The sequence below is a fragment of the Neopsephotus bourkii genome, unplaced genomic scaffold, assembly GCF_033783945.1.
Source record: "Neopsephotus bourkii isolate Nb327-2 ecotype Australia unplaced genomic scaffold, CSIRO-AGI_Nbou_v1 NB_822, whole genome shotgun sequence".
Lineage (NCBI taxonomy): Eukaryota > Metazoa > Chordata > Aves > Psittaciformes > Psittacidae > Neopsephotus > Neopsephotus bourkii.
In genome coordinates, this window is record NW_026901318.1 from 246,853 (window position 1) to 267,283 (window position 20,431).

General features: G+C 38.4%; 1 protein-coding gene and 1 non-coding gene across 4 annotated transcripts in view; both read left to right on the forward strand.

The window, feature by feature from the left end:
* Positions 1 to 20,431, forward strand: part of ZFR (zinc finger RNA binding protein) — a 45,945-nt gene that overhangs the window by 12,587 nt on the left and 12,927 nt on the right. For 2 of the 3 annotated variants that reach the window (XM_061355665.1, XM_061355667.1), the window contains exons 3-14: positions 4,788 to 5,070; positions 6,645 to 6,789; positions 7,098 to 7,316; positions 8,581 to 8,828; positions 9,795 to 9,986; positions 12,000 to 12,300; positions 13,287 to 13,480; positions 15,350 to 15,469; positions 16,379 to 16,524; positions 16,902 to 17,064; positions 18,649 to 18,854; positions 19,072 to 19,222. In XM_061355665.1, coding sequence (XP_061211649.1) covers positions 4,788 to 5,070; positions 6,645 to 6,789; positions 7,098 to 7,316; positions 8,581 to 8,828; positions 9,795 to 9,986; positions 12,000 to 12,300; positions 13,287 to 13,480; positions 15,350 to 15,469; positions 16,379 to 16,524; positions 16,902 to 17,064; positions 18,649 to 18,854; positions 19,072 to 19,222 — 2,368 coding nt within the window. The remainder of the gene's footprint in view (positions 1 to 4,787; positions 5,071 to 6,644; positions 6,790 to 7,097; positions 7,317 to 8,580; positions 8,829 to 9,794; positions 9,987 to 11,999; positions 12,301 to 13,286; positions 13,481 to 15,349; positions 15,470 to 16,378; positions 16,525 to 16,901; positions 17,065 to 18,648; positions 18,855 to 19,071; positions 19,223 to 20,431) is intronic. The other variant, XM_061355666.1, reaches the window with a different exon arrangement.
* On the forward strand, positions 1,533 to 1,669 carry LOC133213462 (small nucleolar RNA SNORA66). The gene has a single exon (XR_009725828.1). It is a non-coding gene; the product is annotated as a small nucleolar RNA SNORA66 (small nucleolar RNA).

Here is a 20,431-nt window from a genome sequence, read left to right on the forward strand (position 1 = left end):
GTATCTGAAGGGGGCATATAGGGATGCTGGGGATGGACTCTTCATTAGGGACTGTAGTGGACAAGGGGTAATGGGTTAAAACTTAAAACAGGGGAAGTTTAGGTTGGGTATAAGGAGGAAATTCTTTCCTGTTAGGGTGGTGAGGCACTGGAATAGGTTGCCCAGGGAGGCTGTGAATGCTCCATCCCTGGCAGTGTTCAAGGACAGGTTGGACGAGGCCTTGGGTAATATGGTTTAGAGCGAGGTGTCCCTGCCCATGGCAGGGGGGTTGGCAGTGGATGATTTTAAGTTCCTTTGCAACCCTAACTATTCTATGATTCTGTGATTCTAGATTATTGTAGTTGGTTTAATAACTAATATGGAGTAGAGGTGGCTAACAAATTATGTTTTGAGAGCTTGTTCTCAGGGTGTGGACAGTTTGTTGCTAAAGTTTTAATACAGCTTGACTAAATACAAGTGTTCAGGCTGGAATTTTCCTGGCCAACTATCTACCTAGAATTACAGACTTTTTAAAAAGCGGTACTGTAGCTGAATTGATTTTGTGGTGTAGAATTGGGCAGGGAGATCTTCGTAACTCTTAAGTTACCAGCTAAATGAGTTAGCTTCCCTGCTTGCTGTGCTGTGGTACCTGTTTGTTTGTATGTAGCCCACAGAACATGCAGAGTAATTTGTTTCAACATTTCCCCACTGTATTAGGGGATTAAGCTAAACTGAATTACTTTCTTTGTTGCGGTGAAGAACATGCTTGTGGTTTGTTACCTTAGCTCAGCTGACATACTCTATTTCATTGTTGCTCTAATAACTAGATTATGTGCCTAAATCATTTGGAGTCTTATTTATTGGGACTAAGCTGAAATACTTGATGTGGTGCAGCACAGGAAACTGTTACTTCAGGTAGAGATTAGTAAAAGAATTGTGGAGAAGGAGCTGGTACAGGTTGTTAGTAGAAGAGATTTCTATTATCAAATAGAAACAATTCCAGTGGAGTTCTCAGTCATACTTAGTGTATTAGTATGGCATGTCATATTTTTTGCAAGGAAAATGCTGTCAGTACACAGGTAACTTTACAAAAAATTGCTCTGAGGAAACTAGACTGTTTGAAAACACTGGGACAGTGGACTTTTAGTGTAGCACAACTGAAGCTTCATCTGAAATGATGCATATAGTTCTTGCCGTCTTTAGTCGAGAGAGAAGGTTAGAGAATGCTAGGATAGGTGGAGAGATGAACAGCAAGGAAGATTAGTGGAATAAGGAGTTCAGAAAAATAATTTAGGAGGAAGTAAGTTCGTATCAGCAAATATGCTAAGGCAGTAATAACCAAACAAGATAAAGAAGTTGGCACAAAAATCTTTTTATGGAAATTAGTTACATGAAAATGTCTGGTTATCTTTATTTCTAAAGGTTTTCAGTAAGACCATGGGGAGAAAAAGGAATGTCATAAATGTAGAAAAGATGTCACCATAAATTTCAGTAACACAGCCTGACATTTAAAAAGGAAGAAGCAATCCATTTATAATATTTTTCTTGTAGTCATGCAAACTCGATCACTAGCTCTGCATGATGTTGCAGAAGCAAGGGGAACAGGTTTGCTAAAATAAACATGGTAATAGAACTGTATTAGCCCAATAAATGAAATGATTTGGGCTGTTACTTCTATACCATGATAAAGAATTTTGGTACCAAAAATAGCACAAAAGGTATTACGTTGTCTATAGCAGAATCTTGTTAATAGCCCTGCTGAGAATGATCATAATCTCGTCACAATATTAAATACTGAAAACTGTCACATAGGTTTAATCATATGTATTCTGAGAACAGAAACATTTCTTTGATAAACTGACTGGTAGTATTACTTCACAGATGTTGTCAGCACCTTATTGTATTCAACACAGTTTCATGAAACTCGGAACAGCCAATTTAAAGCTTCCTGGACAAGTCCCTGTTCTTTCTTCCCTCCACCCCCAACCCCTCATCACCTTTTTTTTTTCTTCTTGTTTCCTTATGTGTCACTTACGTGGGTTATGGCACTCAGCAGACTTATTTCGTGAGCTTCAATGTTTCTAACATTTCTACCATGTTAGAAAATGAGCCCAGGATAAAAAAACCCTACAATTTTCTGCTAGATTAATGAGTTGAATCAGTGCGTTGAATAGCTTGACAAGCAGCAGAACACCAGGGGTGGAATAGAATGGCATAGCCAGGTTTGGTATATATAAGAAGGGAAGAATAAGAGTGGGGATAGGGGGAAGCAAAACTTTTCTTGTTGGCAGTATTGGGCTGTTGAGGTGTTCAGCTACAGTCCAAGTTTGACAGTCTGCTATTTTCTCAGTTCAGTATATTTTTAGTTGATACATATGATAATGGTAATTGTCTTAGAATTAGCAAATATTTTACACTTCTGTACTGTTAGTTATGTACATAATGCAGACTAATTTTATACTTTTACCATCATAAAATGATATTCCTGAATTTTCTGGTGGAGCTTGATTTCTGACCTTAAACTGACAAAACAGAATCTTCCTATGTACATCAGGTAGGAGGAATTGTTTCAAACAGTGGGAGCTACATAAAAGTGGTTTAGGTCTTCTTGTTCTACTGTTATGCTAAGAAATTGAAATTAAAATGAAATAGAGTAGTGAGTACAATTCACAGCTGCCTTAAATTTGGGTGGAATGCAAGTGGTCTTCTAAGCAGTTACGGGCCTGTAATGGGAAGAATGTGGAGTCCAGCTATGGAAGCAATAAAATTTTCTCTGTTTCTGCTGTGAGAATTATTTTCAATATATTGAAGTTAATGGGTTCTTCTTTAATTAAAATGCCAAAATACTTTTTTATAAAAACACATAGTATTACTAAACATAAGGAATTATGGAAATGTCTTTTGCAAAAAATAATAGTATGTGTAGTTAAAAGGTACTTTGTTTCTGGTAGTTGTGTCAGAGAGAATATTGCAGTCATTACTTAAAAATACTGTAATTTGTTTCTTTTGGATTTGAGCATAACCATATGTCCTGGTTTCAGCTGTAACAGTTATTTTTCTTCTTCCTAGTAGCTGGTGCAGGGATGTGTTTTGGTTTTAGTCTGAGAACAGCGCTAATAGCACATGGATATTTTAGTTGTCTCTCAGTAATGTTTACCCTGATCAAGGACTTTTCAGTCTCTCATTCTCTGCCAGTGAGGAGGGGCACAAGAAGCTGGGGGGAAGCAGATACAGGACCCCAGACCCAAGCTAGCCAAAGGGATATTCCATACCACAGCACATCATGCGCAGTATCTAAACTGGAGGGTTGCCCAGATCGCTGCTCAGGTCAGACTTAGTATTGGTTGATGAGGAATCAGTTGGTGAGCAATTGTATTGTGTATCCCCTGTGTTTACTGGGTTTTTTTTTTCCTTTCTTCCCTTTTTAGTTTTATATTCTCTCCCTCTGTTATTTCCCTTAGTAGTAGTAGCAGTGGTTTTATATTATGCATTAGTTATTGGACTGTTTTTATCTCAATCAGTGGGGCTTTCATTCTTTTGATTCTCCTCCCCATCCTGCACGGAATGGGGGAAAGGAAATGAGGGGAAAAGTGAGTGAACGGCTGCATGGTTCTGACTTTACGACGGCACCATACTGCAGCTCCATTGGGCCACCTAGTATGTTTGCTTCAAGTGAGATTTCATGCTTCTGTTTTCTTCTGAAAAACCTGGGATACTACCTCTTTGATAGTCATGGAGCTGGTTTTTAATTATCTTGTTTTAATAGTGCCATGGAGATGTGAAAGCCATAGAGGTTCTTAAGTATTAGTGAAGAGCAGTGCAGGAAGTGTACTACAAAATTCAGGAAAATCACACAGTTGCCACTTTTACATCATTGTTCCAGATAGTGGTATTTTGCCTATTTCACTTGTTTAAAAATCAAAATAACTATTCTAAGCTTCTAATCATAAAACACCTCAATACTGGACAATAATACTAGTTTCTGTTTAAATAACTAAACCTTTGAGACCAGAATTTTTTATTTCCACTGTTAATAGTTACTCATTCTTAGTAAATAGCCAAATGTTAATGTCCTACCTGCAAATTTTAGAGAGGCAGATTAGTCTCAGTATGTGCCTGAAAGATTGCCAGAGCTCTGATAGCAGTCGTCTTGCTCCATCTCATTGTCTGTTCTTTTGATGCAACGTATTGTGGGGCAGTGGATTTCTGTATGAGGAACTGGGGCCAGCTGTTACAATGCTAAAGTTTTGCAGGAGAAGTTCCCTATCGTAAGTGTGTATTTATAGTGTCTTTGCCTTAATGTAAGAGTTCTGAGATAATTTTCGTGGAAGCTTTAAAATCTCATTACTTTATTGAAAAGCATGCAAGTGCAGGTCAGTAATGGCGCTTACAGAAAAGCAGTGTTTTTCTTAATTTGACAGGCAAGTCAGTTTTATTGAAGAACTACATCTAAAAACTTGTCAGTTACGAAAAGATACCAGTTTAAGACTTCTGTGTTACTTTGAATTAGAGACTTGTATTCCACCACTTGGAAAAAAAAAACAAAAACAAATGCCCTCCCCTTGCTAAGAAAGTCTTCACCTCCATGACATAACATGCATCCACAGAAACTTCAAATGATAACAGCCTTTTTAGTGGGGGTGAAAGAGAGGTAGTAACAGCCATTCAAGTGCATGTGTACTAGCTACCTCAGATCTGTTTTTAGAACAGACAACTATTAATAAAATCTTGGATCTTGAAATGTGTAGGCATCAGTTTTGTGTGCTGGATTAATCTGATTATTTACTTACTGTCTTTTTCCCATATAGCCAGCAGCCAGCTTCGGGTGTAGCCTACTCTCATCCAACTACAGTTGCTAGCTACACTGTCCACCAGGCACCAGTTGCTGCACACACTGTTACTGCAGCCTATGCTCCAGCAGCAGCCACAGTTGCAGTGGCCAGGCCTGCCCCTGTAGCTGTTGCAGCTGCTGCAACAGCTGCTGCGTATGGGGGTTATCCTACAGCGCACACAGCTACAGATTATGGTTACACGCAGAGGCAACAAGAAGCTCCACCACCACCACCTCCTGTCACTACGCAGAATTACCAGGTGGGTTCCAAAAGAGTTACTTCTGTTGTGTGATTTTTAAATGATACATTAAAAGGAGGAGGCCTGTTTGGCTAAGTAATGATGATGTAAGTAATGATGGGATGATATTTCTGGGTTTTTTACTCTGTGAATCACAGTTTGACTCAAATTACTTCGTAGCAAAAACTGATAGAAGGTGAAATGAGTGCGGTCTCATACGATTCATATAAAGTAATATCAGCAATAGTACTCCAGGAGCTAAGATTTAGACATTCACACACTCAGCAATGAACCGATGTTTACCTCCAAGTGATTTTCTGAAACTACTGCTGAAAAGAGTAGTTTTCCACCACTTATGGAAAACGATATAACTGAAACAATAGTCTTGTTTCAGATATTCTAAATGTTCAAGTGGCATGCAGTAAAGTATGCCATGGAGCTGATGTAGATGAAAAAACTGGTCCAATAAAAATTTTTAGTGCAGGTAAAAGTAATTCTCTTGCCAGATTTGGGTGTGCCACATGAGTTCTAGTACCAAACATACAAGAATAAAAGATTGCCCTGGAAGAGGAACTACACTTTTGGTAGTTTTGGGGTACCTTTTGTGATACCACTGCCTAACCTCTTGTGGCTACAGGCTTCTGCAAAAGGGAGCTGTTCTTCTGTGTTCATCTTGGATGTTAAAACAGTATGTCTCTTGTAATAATCTTAGCTTTCTAGTTCTAAACTTAAGGCATTACCTAGATTCTAATAAGTATTTTGGTTTGTTTAAGAGGACTATACTGTTGCTGCATGTTCTCAGTTCTTTCATACAGCTTTCATGGTTTGTTACATATGGCAATGAATTGTAACATAAGAGGCTTTCCAGTGTTATGTATACTCATAATTACAAATAATTTGGTAGGGAATGAGGTTTAATAGAATTGTAGAATGGTTTGGGTTGGAAGGGACTTTAAAGATCCTGTAGTTCTAACCCCTCGTGCCAGAGACAGGGACACTTTCCACTAGACCAGGTTGCTCTAAGCTCTGTCCAACCTGACCTTGAACACTGCTGGGAATAGGGCAGCCACAGCTGCTTTGGACAACCTGTGTCAGTGTCTCACCACCCTCACAGGGAAGAATTTCATCCTAATATCTAATGAGTTTAAAGTCATTCCCCCTTGTTTTATCCTTACAGGCCCTTGTAAAAAGTTTCTCTCCCTATTTCCTGTAGGCCCCTTTTAGGTACTGGAAGGCTGCTCTAAAGTCTCCCTGGAGTCTTCCCCTAGGCAGAGACACCCTAGGTGTCTCTGCCTGTCTCCATGTGGGATAGACCACAACTCTTTTAGTGGAACCATTGACCTCATAGCATGAGATTAATTCCTGTGCTAAGTCTGAAAAAGACCATCAGGGTTGTTTTCAGGGTTGAAGTATCTGTAAACATAAATCTTATTTCTTTAATGTATTTATTTGTATGTACTATATCTGCACATTTTTTTAACTCTAATGGACAAGAAGAAAATACGTTGTTTCTTTGACTCTGCTAATGGCTTTTAGTACTCCAGGCATATACTTCAAGGTGAAATCTGCTGATTTTCCTTTTATTGAATTTTTAGGATTCCTATTCTTACGTTCGGTCTACTGCACCAGCTGTAGCTTACGACAGCAAGCAATACTATCAGCAGCCAACAGCGACTGCGGCTGCTGTGGCTGCTGCTGCCCAGCCACAGCCTTCAGTAGCTGAGTCGTACTACCAGACAGGTGGGTGTCATTATTCAGACTGCTGTCATTCCACACAGTCTGTGTGCTACTTAAATAGCTGAAAATAGTTTTCTTAGTATTTCACATTATCCAGATACGTTGGGGTATTTTTGTTTTATTTTGTCATGTAATTGCTGTCAATGAGTAGAAAAATTTGGTGCACTTAGACAAACAAAAGCACCAAAACAAAAACCACTTGTTACACTTTTCTTCCCTAGCATATAGTTAAGTATCACTTACTATGGTTTGCATTTCATTCCATTAAAACATGGCAATATTTGTACATTTTTATTTTCTATCCTAATTAGCTCCGAAAGCAGGATATAGCCAAGGGGCAACTCAGTATACCCAAGCCCAGCAAACACGGCAAGTGACAGCTATAAAACCTGCAACCCCAAGTCCAGCAACAACTACGTTTTCTATATATCCAGTATCATCTACTGTGCAGCCAGTAGCAGCTGCAGCTACAGTGGTTCCATCCTATACTCAAAGTGCAACATACAGTACAACAGCAGTTACTTACTCTGGTAAGAATTTTGCCTATTTTGTTGCTGTGATCTTTGTAGTTGCTACTTTTGAGAACTCAGGATGTTATCAGTTGACGTTCAATTGCATCATAATTTACTGAGAAGTGTCAACAAGTTGTATCACTAGAATGGCAAAATATTTTGCTGTAAAAGAAGTTTGATGTTTTTATGTGCCTATTGTGTTACATGTATATACAAAGTGAGAATATATGAAGTGTTTGCATTGCTGTGTGCATGGTGTACTGTGACTTACTGTAAGGTTTTAGAAGAAAAGCTGGGGGGTAGAAAAAATAAGGAAACACAGCCACGCAAATACTACCCAAGGAAATTGGAAGGGAGCATACTGGAATCAAACAGCAGTTACAGAGACCGGGAGGAGCAGTCCAATGTAAATTTGGGTTGTCTTGACACAAAATGGGAAGAGAATAAGTGCTGAAAAACCCACTTGCTTCAAACATGAGAAATCCAAAAAGTAGTTAAAGATTAAAAGATGTTAAATTTAAAGCAGATGTTAAATCAGTTGGCATCTTAACAGCTGTCTCGAACTTTCTATGTTTTCTGTTTAAAAAGGGATTTTAAGACTTCCTTGAGGCAGAGCCTGATCAGAGGATTAAAATAGTTCAACCAGTAGGTGTAGAAAGTTTATGGGGAAACTGGCTTACAGGTATGGAAGCCCAGTTTCCTTGATTTAATCAACTTTGGTACTACAAATCAAGGACTGTACAACCAGGTTTTAGCAGGCAAACAGCTTTTCCGCACAAAATCAGCTTAAATCAGTGAAATAGAATGGAATAGCACTTATCCATTCTGTCTTTTATCTTATTTTTTCTTTTTTTTTTTTTTTTAACCCTTCCTGTACATAGTGTTTCTCCTTGACATTTGGAAACTTGAACAGCAAATCTGTTTCTGGAAGACTGCTTATTTCAGTTGGCTTTTGATAAATCTTCTACAGCGTACTTGGTCTTACCAGACATACCAGAAATTTCACGTATTCCTTAGGGATGCTTTGACGTATGCAACATAACTGTGTGTCTGCAAAGATGTGTCTAGAATCAAGTACATTGCTGATACAACTGCTAGCTATATATTTGTGTAATTTGAAACATCAAGAAAAATTCAGACTGCCTAAGAAGATCTCAAAAAGTCATCTGTGTCCTGTCCCCTATCTTCCAACTCTGTTAGGCAACATGTTTTGATATTAGTATATTATGTAATTGATACATGGTGTACAGTGATGTAACATTATTTTATTTTGATCTTTGAGGTACCTCTTATTCTGGCTACGAAGCCGCAGTGTATTCAGCTGCATCGTCGTATTACCAGCAACAGCAGCAGCAACAGAAACAAGCAGCAGCAGCCGCTGCTGCTGCAGCTGCAACAGCTGCTTGGACAGGGACCACCTTTACTAAAAAGACACCATTCCAAAATAAGCAAATGAAACCAAAACAACCTCCCAAACCACCCCAGATCCACTACTGTGATGTTTGTAAAATCAGCTGTGCTGGACCACAGGTACATTTATTATGTAATATTCTGCTATAAAGTTTAGTCATAATTTCTTCAGCTAAAAAACTGACCCTTTTAAGAATGTGTTAACTTTTAAAGACCTGATTCTATACTTCTGTCAAAGGAATAATTAAATGAAAATGTGAGCTACTGTAGAAAGAGTTCCTATGAGAAGACATAAAGATACGTCCCCTGAGCTTCTACAGAGAAGATTCAGCTGTGCTTTGGACTTCAGAAGTATTCTAAACGTCAAATTTGATTTGCTTTTTTTAGCATAGCAAACTTGTTAGAGAATATCTTTTTTTAAACTATGGAATTAAACTATTTTTGTGAATGGTAAGCCTGCAATTTTATTCAGGTGCGTAGGAAGTAGATACCACTTCATGCAGCATGTTTATGTTTGTGCCTGGCTGAACAGTTCTTAGTCTTTCAGTAAACTTGTCAATACTTCCCACCCTGCCTGCTCTCTACATTGCCAGAGAGCAGTCCGGAACAACTGTTACGTATGAACGAATACCAGCTTCTGCATTTCATTTTCAGCACAGCTTTATTATGCACTGCCTTTTTTTTAATTGATTTTTTTACCTCTCTTGATCACTGCGCTCTCTTGTTCAAGGAAAATTCAAATCAAGGAAGTTGAATGCAGTGCAGGAAACTGCAGTTCTCTGATCATATCAGGTTTTCAACAGTAGTGTGTGTTGACCAGTATTTGATTGAGGAAGTGAGACATCAGAGGAGAAAAGCCCATATTGTATTACCTAATGGTATCCTGGCAGTGAAGAAGACAATATATTGGTCTTAGAAGTGTCCTGCTAATGCCTTAGAGCATGTCATATGGAAGAAATGCTCAGTGTGGGAAATATTTGTTATACAAAGCATGTGTTTTATGCCATGTTCTGTATTACATGTATTCACATGAATGATGAACAAGCAGTATGAAGACAGCTCATTGTGTGTGTATTGTTTAAACAGACTTACAAAGAACACTTGGAAGGCCAGAAACACAAAAAGAAAGAAGCAGCATTAAAAGCTTCCCAGAACACCAGTAATAGCAGCACTTCTGCTCGTGGAACTCAGAATCAGTTGCGCTGCGAGCTTTGTGATGTGTCTTGTACAGGGGCAGATGCTTATGCTGCCCATATCCGTGGAGCCAAGCATCAGAAAGTAAGAGATTTCTCTTGTTCTTATTATACAAGTCATTTGTGTATTTCTTCACATAATTTTTTCTCAGAGAAGGGAAAATATGCAAAACCCATATAATAATTTTGTTTATAAAGACATTTAGTTCTGCGTTTTATTTCAAACTGATCTTTAAGCTTACTGTTGGAAGGGCCTTGTCAGAAGAAAGGGGGACAAATGCTACCATGTATCATCAGTGGCAAGAGGGTGTATTGGGGGCATCAATGAGAAGAGGGTGTCTTAGGGTATGTAAATTGTAGGAAGAAAGTGTAGATTAAGATGGGGAAAAGGATCAATGAGGCCATGCAGTTGCATATTTGTGTCTCATTCTTTTCAAGACTTTTCTTGGTATTTGTCTTAATCCTCTGGTGCTGTGAAGCTTTCAGTGCACTTTGAAACACTGTAAACTGAGTCAGTGCTAAGGGACAGGAATATTATGTATCACTTCGTGGTATTTTCTTTAAAAGAAAATTCGCATTTGGGAGTGAAGAACAATGTCCTGTAGTAGATCTTATAAGGAAATTTGAAGAGTTTTGATAATCATGTTTTCCCTATTGTTTGGGTGCAGTTGGGTGGGTATTGTGGAATAAAGACTGTGGGCTGCTCTGCACATCCCTGTGACCTGTGTTTTAAATTTAGCTATACAATAGTAAATGCAGTGTCAGCATAACTTTGGAGAGATTAATGTTAGTAATAAATACAGTATTAATATTCAGGTTTTGTAGCTGAATGTTTTGCACCTTATAACACTGTACAAAGTGGCATCACTAATTATACATATAAAAATACATAAATCTCACTGTAGATTTAAAACACATTTCCCACAAGAGCGAAGATTGTATTTAAATAGACTTGCTTAGTGTTTCTTTCCCTAGTAAGTTGAGCCATTATATTTTTGGGTTGTGTCCCAACAACTCGATAGATATATGGAGTATATTATATATATTACATATTTGGATATGGCTTTCATTGCCTCATAGATAGTTGCTAAGTACTGCTAATTTAGGTGGTCATCAGTGTAAAAATAAAATCTCAAAGGACTTTATTTCTGTGGTAAACCCCCCCCAAAAGTTTATGTATACAGTTATATGCGTATCATGATTGTGTACATGTGTTTGCTTTAAAGGCGTGTTTGAATGAGTTCTTTTTTTTTTTTTTTTAACTGCTATTTTCAAACCCAGGTCTTTAATTTTGATTTTGCATGGTTTGTTCTTATGGACTACATACTTGGCTTTTTCAGGTGATAAGCTGTCACCAAAAAACAGTATTACTCTATTTCAAGGATGTTGTGGAAAGGCCTCTGCTTGTTGCTTCTAAGAATAAGCGTATATACCTCTTTACTTTCTATGAGATACTAAAGAGCTTTGAAGTACACTTCTTGCATACTCCTTAACTATCTCTGCAGATGTGCCTTTTTTTGTTGTGTTTTTTTTTTTAAAGAAAACCATTGCCTAGAGAATCTGTTTGGTTTTGCTAGGCAACCTGGAAATTCTTTGAATATGAATAGTCTTGAAATACAGCAATCAAGGGAGACAGTGTTGTTGAATCTGTATTAAATATCTCTTTATTTACAAATATTACTTGAAAATGAGGTATTTCTAGGCTCTACACTGTTGAAGGGAGAGTAAAAGCAACCAGGCAACAAAACAATCACATTGAAACAGTTGGAGCAAAATGTTTCCTGGAGTTGCACTGGCTTCTGAGTTTATTGGCATTCTGTTCTCATCTGCACAGCTTTAGGAGTAAATGTCTGAATTTCTAATGGAAATGAGCAATGTGAGGTAACTGTTAACTGCTTTCTTGTTACAGATGACAGGAGCTTTTACATGTATGGGGATTTTGTTGTGTTTGTATGATTGCCAAGATCACTTTTTGTAAAGAAGCAATAGCTAACTTTTAGTTAATTGATTTTTTTTAGTTACATTGATGTTTGTGTTACATAACTTTTTATAGTTATTCCAGGGGGCTCATATTAAGATTTTTTCTTCATTTTTACAGGTAGTGAAGTTGCACACAAAACTTGGCAAGCCCATTCCTTCAACTGAACCAAATGTGGTTACTCAAGCTACTTCTTCAACATCTACATCTGCTTCTAAACCAACTGCCTCTGCTTCAAATATAGCAACTAGCAGCAGTACTGTGAACTCCTCTGTTGCATCCTCTGCAGTGAAAATTCTTACTCCCACGACAAACACACCACTTAATACTGCATCCAGCAACAAAACATCTTCAACTCCTGCTAATATACCTGTAAAGAAAATATCTACACCGAAAATAAACTTTGTTGGCAAGTACAGAAGTCAGTCTTTATTTTGAAACCTAACCTATTCTATATTTGTTTATAAGACTTAATGCAGTAAATACAAACATATTTAGTTAACTTTATACTTGAGTAGCTCTGTGTTTAAGAGAATTACTGGTGAATATAAGAATTTATATAAAGATTGTGTGCTTTAAAATTTATGGTGTTTTATGCCCAGTTGTCTCCACTGGACATCTCTCAGAGGCTTTTCCCACCTTCATAAGAAACCTTCCACCTTTGGTTTCTTATATTGTAGCTGCTGCTGGTTCATAGTCCAGTTGCTCTTGGTTTCAGTTTACAGCCTAGGCTGTTAAGGCACCCTGGGGGAGGCTGACAGTTGATAATTGGACAACTGAAACATCCTTGTAACTGTGGAAACTTAACAGTGGAAACTTTTTTGAAGTTTCATTTTGAAATGAGCATGACAGATAGTAAGAGTTGAGAACCAGCAATTCCACAGTAAGCTATCCTGCTCTTCAAGGAAAGACCTATGCAACTGCAACACTGAGAGTATATTACATTTGTTAGTACAGACGTTTTAAGATTTTAAAGTGCCTTTTAGGTTTTTTGGAAATGGATAAAAAAATATGATGACAAAAGGGGTATTATTAAAATATATTTGCTGAGTTATTCCCATTTAGCCCATTCAGCATGGAAATTATTATGTATAGTACATATATATATAATGTATATAATATATAAAATATGTATAATTATATAATGAAAATGTCAATTATGTAAAGCAGAAGTTTTTCTTGCTAAAATGAAAAGTGAAGTGTCTGAGTAACTTGAATGTTGTTAAACTTATTTTTTTAAATGTTTAATTGTATTTGAAATATGTTTAAGTTTTAATTAATTTTAAATGACTGATAATGCTTTGGTCGTTACATTGATATTTGCAGATAAAGTCTTCAGTTTGCACATTATGTGTAATTATATTCTCGTTTTATGAAAGTTAACGATTTAACTTTTTTTATTTGTAGGTGGCAATAAGCTTCAGACAACAGGAAGCAAACTGGAAGAGATGAAATCAGCCGAAACTGTTAAAACAACTCCTCCTGCTACAGTACAAACACAGGAAGCAAAACCAGAGACATCAGCTGAACCAGTGACTCCCACAAGTCTTGCTGCTTTGCAAAGTGATGTCCAGCCAGTTGGCCATGACTATGTGGAGGAGGTATTGATATGAAAATGCATATTATTTTTTAACTATATTAGTGAAAATTTGTTCAACATTAGCCAGAATCACAGAGTGGTTGAGGCTGGAAGGAACCTCTGGATGTCATCTTACTCAGTCTTTCTGCTCAAATGGGGCCACCTTGAGCCATTTGTCCAGAACCAAGTCCAGGCAGCTTTTGAGTATCTCCATGGGTGGAGATTCCACAGCTTCCCCAGACAACCTGTGCCAGGGGTTAGTTACCCTCATAGTAAAAAAGTGTTTTGGAGGAAATGCTCTGTGTTTCAGTTTGTGCTCACAGCCTCTGGTCCTGTCCTGGGAGCCACTACAAAGAGCCTTGCTCTGTCCTCTTTGCACCTTTCCTTTAGCCATTTCTAAACATTAAGATCCTGCCTCAACATGCTCTTCTGTAGGCTAGACAGTCCCAGCTCTCCCAGCCTTTCCTCACAACAGAGGTGCTGCAGTCCCTTCCATCATCTTTGTGGGCCCTTTGTTGGACTCTCTCCAGTATGTCCATGTCTCTCTTGTACTGGGAGCCCAGAGCTGGACACAGGGCTCCAGGAGTGGCCTCACCAGGACTGAGTTAGGGGGGAAGGATCACCTCCTTCCAGCTGCTGGCAATACCGTGCCTGCTGCAGCCCAGGATGACATTCACCTTCTTTGCTGCAAGGATGCATTCAGCTTGGCTCACATTTAACTTGGGTGTCCACCAGGACCCCCAGGGTTTTCAGCCAAGCTGTTTTTCAGCAGGATGGTCTCCAGCATAAAGTGGTGCAGTTGTTCTTCCCTGGGTACAGAACTTTGCACTCCCCCTTGTTGAACTTCATGAGATTCCTGTCAGCTCATTGCTCCAGACCATCAAGATCTCCGTTTTCTGGATGACAGTGCAACCCTTTGGTATATGGCCAGTCGTCCCAGATTTGTGTCGTGGGCAAACTTGCAGGGGGTACACACTGCCCCATCATCCAGATCACTAATCAAGATGTTAAACAGCACTGGATGTAATGGTGATCCCTGGGGTGTACTGCTAGTTTTTAGCCTTCAAATAGGCTTCATTCTACTGATCACCATTGAGCCAGTTTTCAGTCCACCTCTCTATATGCTTATCCAGCCCATAGGTCAACTGTTTTTGTATGAGAATATTATGATGAGTCTGTGTTGAAGGCCTTAATTAAGTTCAGGTGGGCAACATCAACTGCTCTCCCCTTATCTACCAGACTGTCATTTCATCACAGAAGTTTATCAGATTGGTCAAGCATAACTTCCCTGTGGTGAAGCCATGCAGACTATTCCTGATGATTTTTTTTGCCCTTATTATGCCTGGAAATGGTTTCCAGCATTAGCTGCTCCGTCACCTTCCCAGGGATCTAGGTGAGGCTGACTGACCTGTGATGCACTGGGTCCTCCTTGAGGATGAGAATGACAAGGCATTGAACCTGGAAAGGCTTGTGCATATGTTTGCATATTTGTTTTGTGTGTGCTTCTTTTATGCTCAGTGGGACATTGTTCACGTGAGTGACATGAGGAAGGCAAGTGAAGTCTGATATAAATTTTTCATGATTTGCAGGTTTGTAATTATTCAACTGAGCATGTTCAGGCTTCAGCTTAAAGATATGTACTCTTTGGGATGGAAGAACTTTGTTCTTCATTACCAAGCAAAATAGTGTGTCTGTACATTGAAAGTTCTAGTTTGCCTTCTTTCAGTTACTGTGTGAACTTTTAGCACGTAGTCTGAATCTCGTGAAGTGAATTAGATTAATTTTTACATCAGCTTTGTTTTGGTGGATTTTTTTGGTGTGGCTTTGTTTGTTTTTTTAAGCAAATATCCCAAATAACACATCCCAAATGTGTTATCACTTTATTTTCCAGGTAAGAAATGATGAAGGAAAGGTAATACGCTTTCACTGTAAACTTTGTGAGTGCAGTTTTAATGATCCTAATGCCAAGGAGATGCACTTAAAAGGGCGGCGGCACAGACTTCAATACAAGGTTAGTAGAAATGCTGATGCTTCTGTTGCAGTTTGTCACAGCTGACTGACTGCAACTTTTTACATGTAAAGAATTGACCAAATTAGGTACTCTTGAGTAATCAGCATATAAAAAAAAGATTCAGAAAGATATTTCTTAGCAAATATAGCCTTTAAAGAAGTAATGCAGACTCTGAAGCTGTATTTTTGTGGATTTTTTTTTTTTTAATATTTTGAACATTGCTTTAAGGTAACCTTTGCAACACTAAACTACAGTACAACCTGTGCAAGCAACAGTAGGTCCTTTGTTATTTACCATGAATATCAAATAGTGTAAAATAGTAGTGCTCAGTGTTTTTGGCAGGATAAACTATGTAAACCTTTTGTGAAGTCGTAAGTGTTGCAGATTTTTTAGTCATGAATGATACCTCTGTACTGATACGTGGTATGCATGCTGATTATTGTAAGATTATATTGGAAGATTCTACTGTGATCAGAGGAGATCCGGTGGACCTGCATAATCGTGAAAGAGATGAAAGAAGAAAAAGAACTGCCAGAAAATTTTACTCAGTAACTCATGGTTATGTCCCTGTATGAGGAACCCTTGAGGAACAGGGCATCAGGAAACATACCTGAGTTAAGATGAAATGCTTTTTCATCTTGCTACAGAATGAACAGCAAATTATTTAGTATTTCACAACATTTAAGTCTTAAATTGCTTTGTTCTCACATAAATGAAGAGGTAATTTGTGCTGTTTGTAATATGTTGGTATTTCCTTCCTTTAAATTACTGGAAGCAAGTTCCATAACTGCATTTTACTCCACTTGATTTTACTGTAGACCAGTAGTGCATGCTAAATATGTCAGAAGAAGTCTGTAACCTTGAAAAGAGAAAAAGCAACATTTAATTCATTGTTTTTTTCTGAACTAGAAAAAAGTAAACCCAGACTTGCAAGTAGAAGTAAAGCCCAGTATTCGAGCAAGAAAAATTCAAGAAGAGAAAATGAGGAAACAGATGCAGAAAGAAGAATACTGGAGAAGACGAGAAGAGGAGGAGCGCTGGAGGATGGAAATGAGGTAATGCATTCTCTTTTATCAATGAATAAGACAAAGCTGCAGTCAGATTATCTAAAACTAATCCTGCTTCTGTAGTTAATGTTTTCTTAAATACTTGTTTTGGGAACTCTGTACTGCCTTAAGTTTCTATTATACCTCTGGTGTTTTTGTTTTAGCGTTCAGCCTCTCAAGAGGAATGCAGACTTACGAGAATTATTTTGCTGTAAATTCAGACTCCCTTTCAAAATAACCATTCATTTTAGTTAAGCCTCTAGATTTCTGTGGTATGTACTTATGACCACTAGAAATGAGTTAGTGAGGACCTACAAGAATTTATTTAGAATGGCCGCAAGTAATAACTGCTGCGTAAAGAGAATACTTTGATTGATGTACTTCAGGAGATATGAAGAGGACATGTACTGGAGGAGAATGGAGGAAGAGCAGCACCACTGGGATGACCGTCGCAGAATACCAGATGGAGGATACCCTCATGGTCCTCCGGGACCTCTAGGCCTGCTGGGAGTTAGGCCAGGAATGCCTCCGCAGCCCCAAGGACCAGCTGTGAGTTTCTTAACTTGAAGAAAAACCCAAAATCATACTTACCAGGAAGCATAGTTAGGAGCTATAAATTATTCAGTGCTACTTCTGTTGTCTCCATTGTTTCTTAATAGAGGATTTGGAAAAGTGAAGAAAAAATTACATGCTAATGAAATTGTGTAGGTGGACTTGTCTTCCAAAATAAGTCCACTGAAATGACAAAAGGATGCCTTCATGACAAATACTGTTTCTTCTGAAATAACAAGTCACTCTGAATTTGTGTACTCCTTTTATTTAATTGTATTATACAATATTAATCTAATTGTGGACAAATGTATGGGTAAAAAGCAGTTGGATTCTCAGTCTCGGAGGATAACGGCTAGTGGTGTGCTACTGACCTGGAGGTCAGTAGCAAGTGCAGTAGTACATGGGTTTTATCCTGGGTTTTGTCTCATTAGCACTTTATCAGTGATTGAAAGGTGATGGAGTGCATGCTTATAATGTTTGGAGCTGTCATGAAACTGAATCATTTTTGGGTGGAGAGAATAGTTCGTACCTTTGAGGGAAGAGCTGCCAACTCAGAAGGACCGGGGCAGACTGAAGGAATAGACTAACAGGAGCTTTGCAGAGTTCTGAAAGGACAAATGTCTAATGCTGCACTTGGGAAGGAATAACCCCATGTGCTATTAACAGGCTTGGGAGTTACAACAGGCTGGGGAATGACAGGCTGGGGAGTGACAGCCATGCTGAAAGAGGTCTGAGGATCTTGGCAGGTAGCAAGCTGAACGTGGATCAACAGTGTGCCCTGGCGGCAATGAAGGCCAACAGCATCCTGGAATTTATTAACAGGAGCATAATCAGTAGATGAAGGGAAGTCAGCTTTTGTTAGACCCAGTCTGCAACACTACCTTCAGTTTGGGGCTTTCCAGTACAAAAAAGTGTGGGACTACCAGGATGGTTAGGGTCTGGAGTGTGTGCCCTGTCAGAAGAGACTGAAGGATCTGGGCTTCTACTTTTTCAGCCTGGAGAAGAGAGTTTTGCAGGGATGTAATAGCCTTCTAATATCTGTGCCTTACAAAGACAGTGGAGCCAGGCTCTTTACAGTCATGAGAGGGTGAGATGCAACTAGCTTAAGATGACACAAAAGAGGCTCAAACTGAACACATATTTTTTTGTCCACATGAACATTGTGCAGCCTCTATCTCTGGCAGTTTTCAAGAACCAACTTGATGAAGCCCTGAGCAACATGATGTGGTTTTATAGCTAGCCCTGGTTGCAGAGGAGGTGAGGACCTCCTGAGGTCCCTTCCTGTTTGAATTATGCTATCATGGATACTTTATTCAGTTGATAAGCAAGTAATAGTTATTTGTGTTGGGGAGATACTTTTGATCCTGGGGTTGTTAAATCTATTACATTTCAAGTTTTTTCAGCAGTGATTGATCGTGACCAGTGAAAAATGCTAAGGACACCAGTTCATGTTTTGTTACATGTCAGTGATTTAAGGTTTGAGTAGTCTGTTGTTTAGCCACAATTGCTTTTTGGTCATTTATTGGTTGTGAACTTAGAAGTATACCCAGATTTCAGAAACAAGCTTTTTCATCTCTTTAGCCTCTTCGCCGCCCTGACTCCTCTGATGACCGCTATGTGATGACCAAACATGCTGCTATATATCCGACAGAGGAGGAACTTCAGGCAGTCCAGAAAATTGTTTCCATTACTGAGCGTGCTTTGAAACTTGTTTCTGACAACATGACTGATCATGAAAAAAGCAAGAACAAAGAGGGAGATGACAAAAAGGATGGCAGTAAAGACAGGTATTTTTGGGTTTTACTTCTTAAGAAACCCATCATTTGTTTCTAAAGTTTTTCCTTACACTGTTACCAGTGCTTCTGTTTGCATTTTGATATGGTAATACGTCACTGTGACTTCAGAAGTGTGTGGAATACTCTGATTTTATTTCACTTTTCTACTTTCAGGATTAGTTTTAAGGTTTTCATATTATTTTAAATGAAACTTAACTGTAATTCACAGAGCTTTGAAAGGAGTTTTACGAGTAGGCGTTTTGGCTAAAGGTTTGCTACTCCGTGGAGACCGAAATGTCAATCTTGTTTTGTTGTGTGCTGAGAAGCCTTCAAAGACATTACTCAGTCGTATTGCTGAAAGCCTTCCCAAACAACTTGCAGTAAGTAGAATTCAAATTTTTGGATTTGGAATTTTTGTAAAGGTACTGTAAAAACCTATCCTCTATTCAAAAGTCTTCAGGGCTCACTGTGCCACATTTCATAGCTCAGGTTTAGTTTCTTTCCATTTTCTGGGTGTTTCTATATGAATTCAGGGACTAAGCTGCATGTTTGGCTTTCTGTATATTGTGTTCATACAAGTATCTAGGTGTGTATGCTAGTGGTGTAGTATCAGTTGTCATTTAATAGATTTCATGTAATTGGGAAATAAAAATTAACAGAAGAAAGACTGTTACCTATTTAGAAGCAGCAATAAAGGTAATATGTGCAGCATTACAGGAAGCTTGTTGCCTGAAAGTCAAAGTTGTCCATTAATGCCAGTCTGTTTGTACTCACATCTTGTTCCCAATTGATGTCAGCGGCTTGTGGGTCCACAATTAGTTACCTAAGTCTTGTGTGGTTTGTTTGTAGTTTGGTTTTTTGTTTTTGTTTTAATTTGGCTATTTGAAAAAAAAATAAAAAAGAAAGTACTTAAAGTACGTAGACAATTCATGGGAAGTAATATAAACCATCTGCTGAATTTCTGCCAGTGTGGAAGTACAGAATAAAGTCTCTGTCTCTGCTGAACAAAACCTGCTGACCATTGTTATAGAATGCTTGTCATAGCATTAGTATTTCAGTATCTCCTGGTAAATTGTTCATCAGTATCGGTGGCGTGGTAGAAGCTTTAGCAGGATCAGGTTAATTAGAAAATAAGCTTGGCTTAATTTTTGTTAAGAACAGAAGAAAATTTAAGAAATGCACATTTTGGTCTGGCTTTGCGGAGAAGCCACTTGTCCTTCTAGTTTGTGGAAGAATGTGACAAATGTGTCTACAGTTTCCTTTGGGGGGTATTTAGAATGATTAAATCTAGTTGCAAGGAGCAATTCAGGATCACTACCTTGTTAGTTAGTCTTACATATTTCTCCCTCACGTTTGTCTTGTCCTTTGTTCTTAGCATGTTGTGACAGCCAAATATAGAATGTACCTAGCAGTACCCATGCTGTAACTGCAAGCTTGAAGAACAACCACTGCATCTTTGTGCTTTTAAAAGGCTCCTATGTTCCAATGAGAAACATACCCAGCTGACATTTTAAGTGGCACTGAGGTTTTTCTTCATCTCAAAAACTATCAAGATTCTTGTTGTGTAACTTAACTTGTCTGTGAATTTC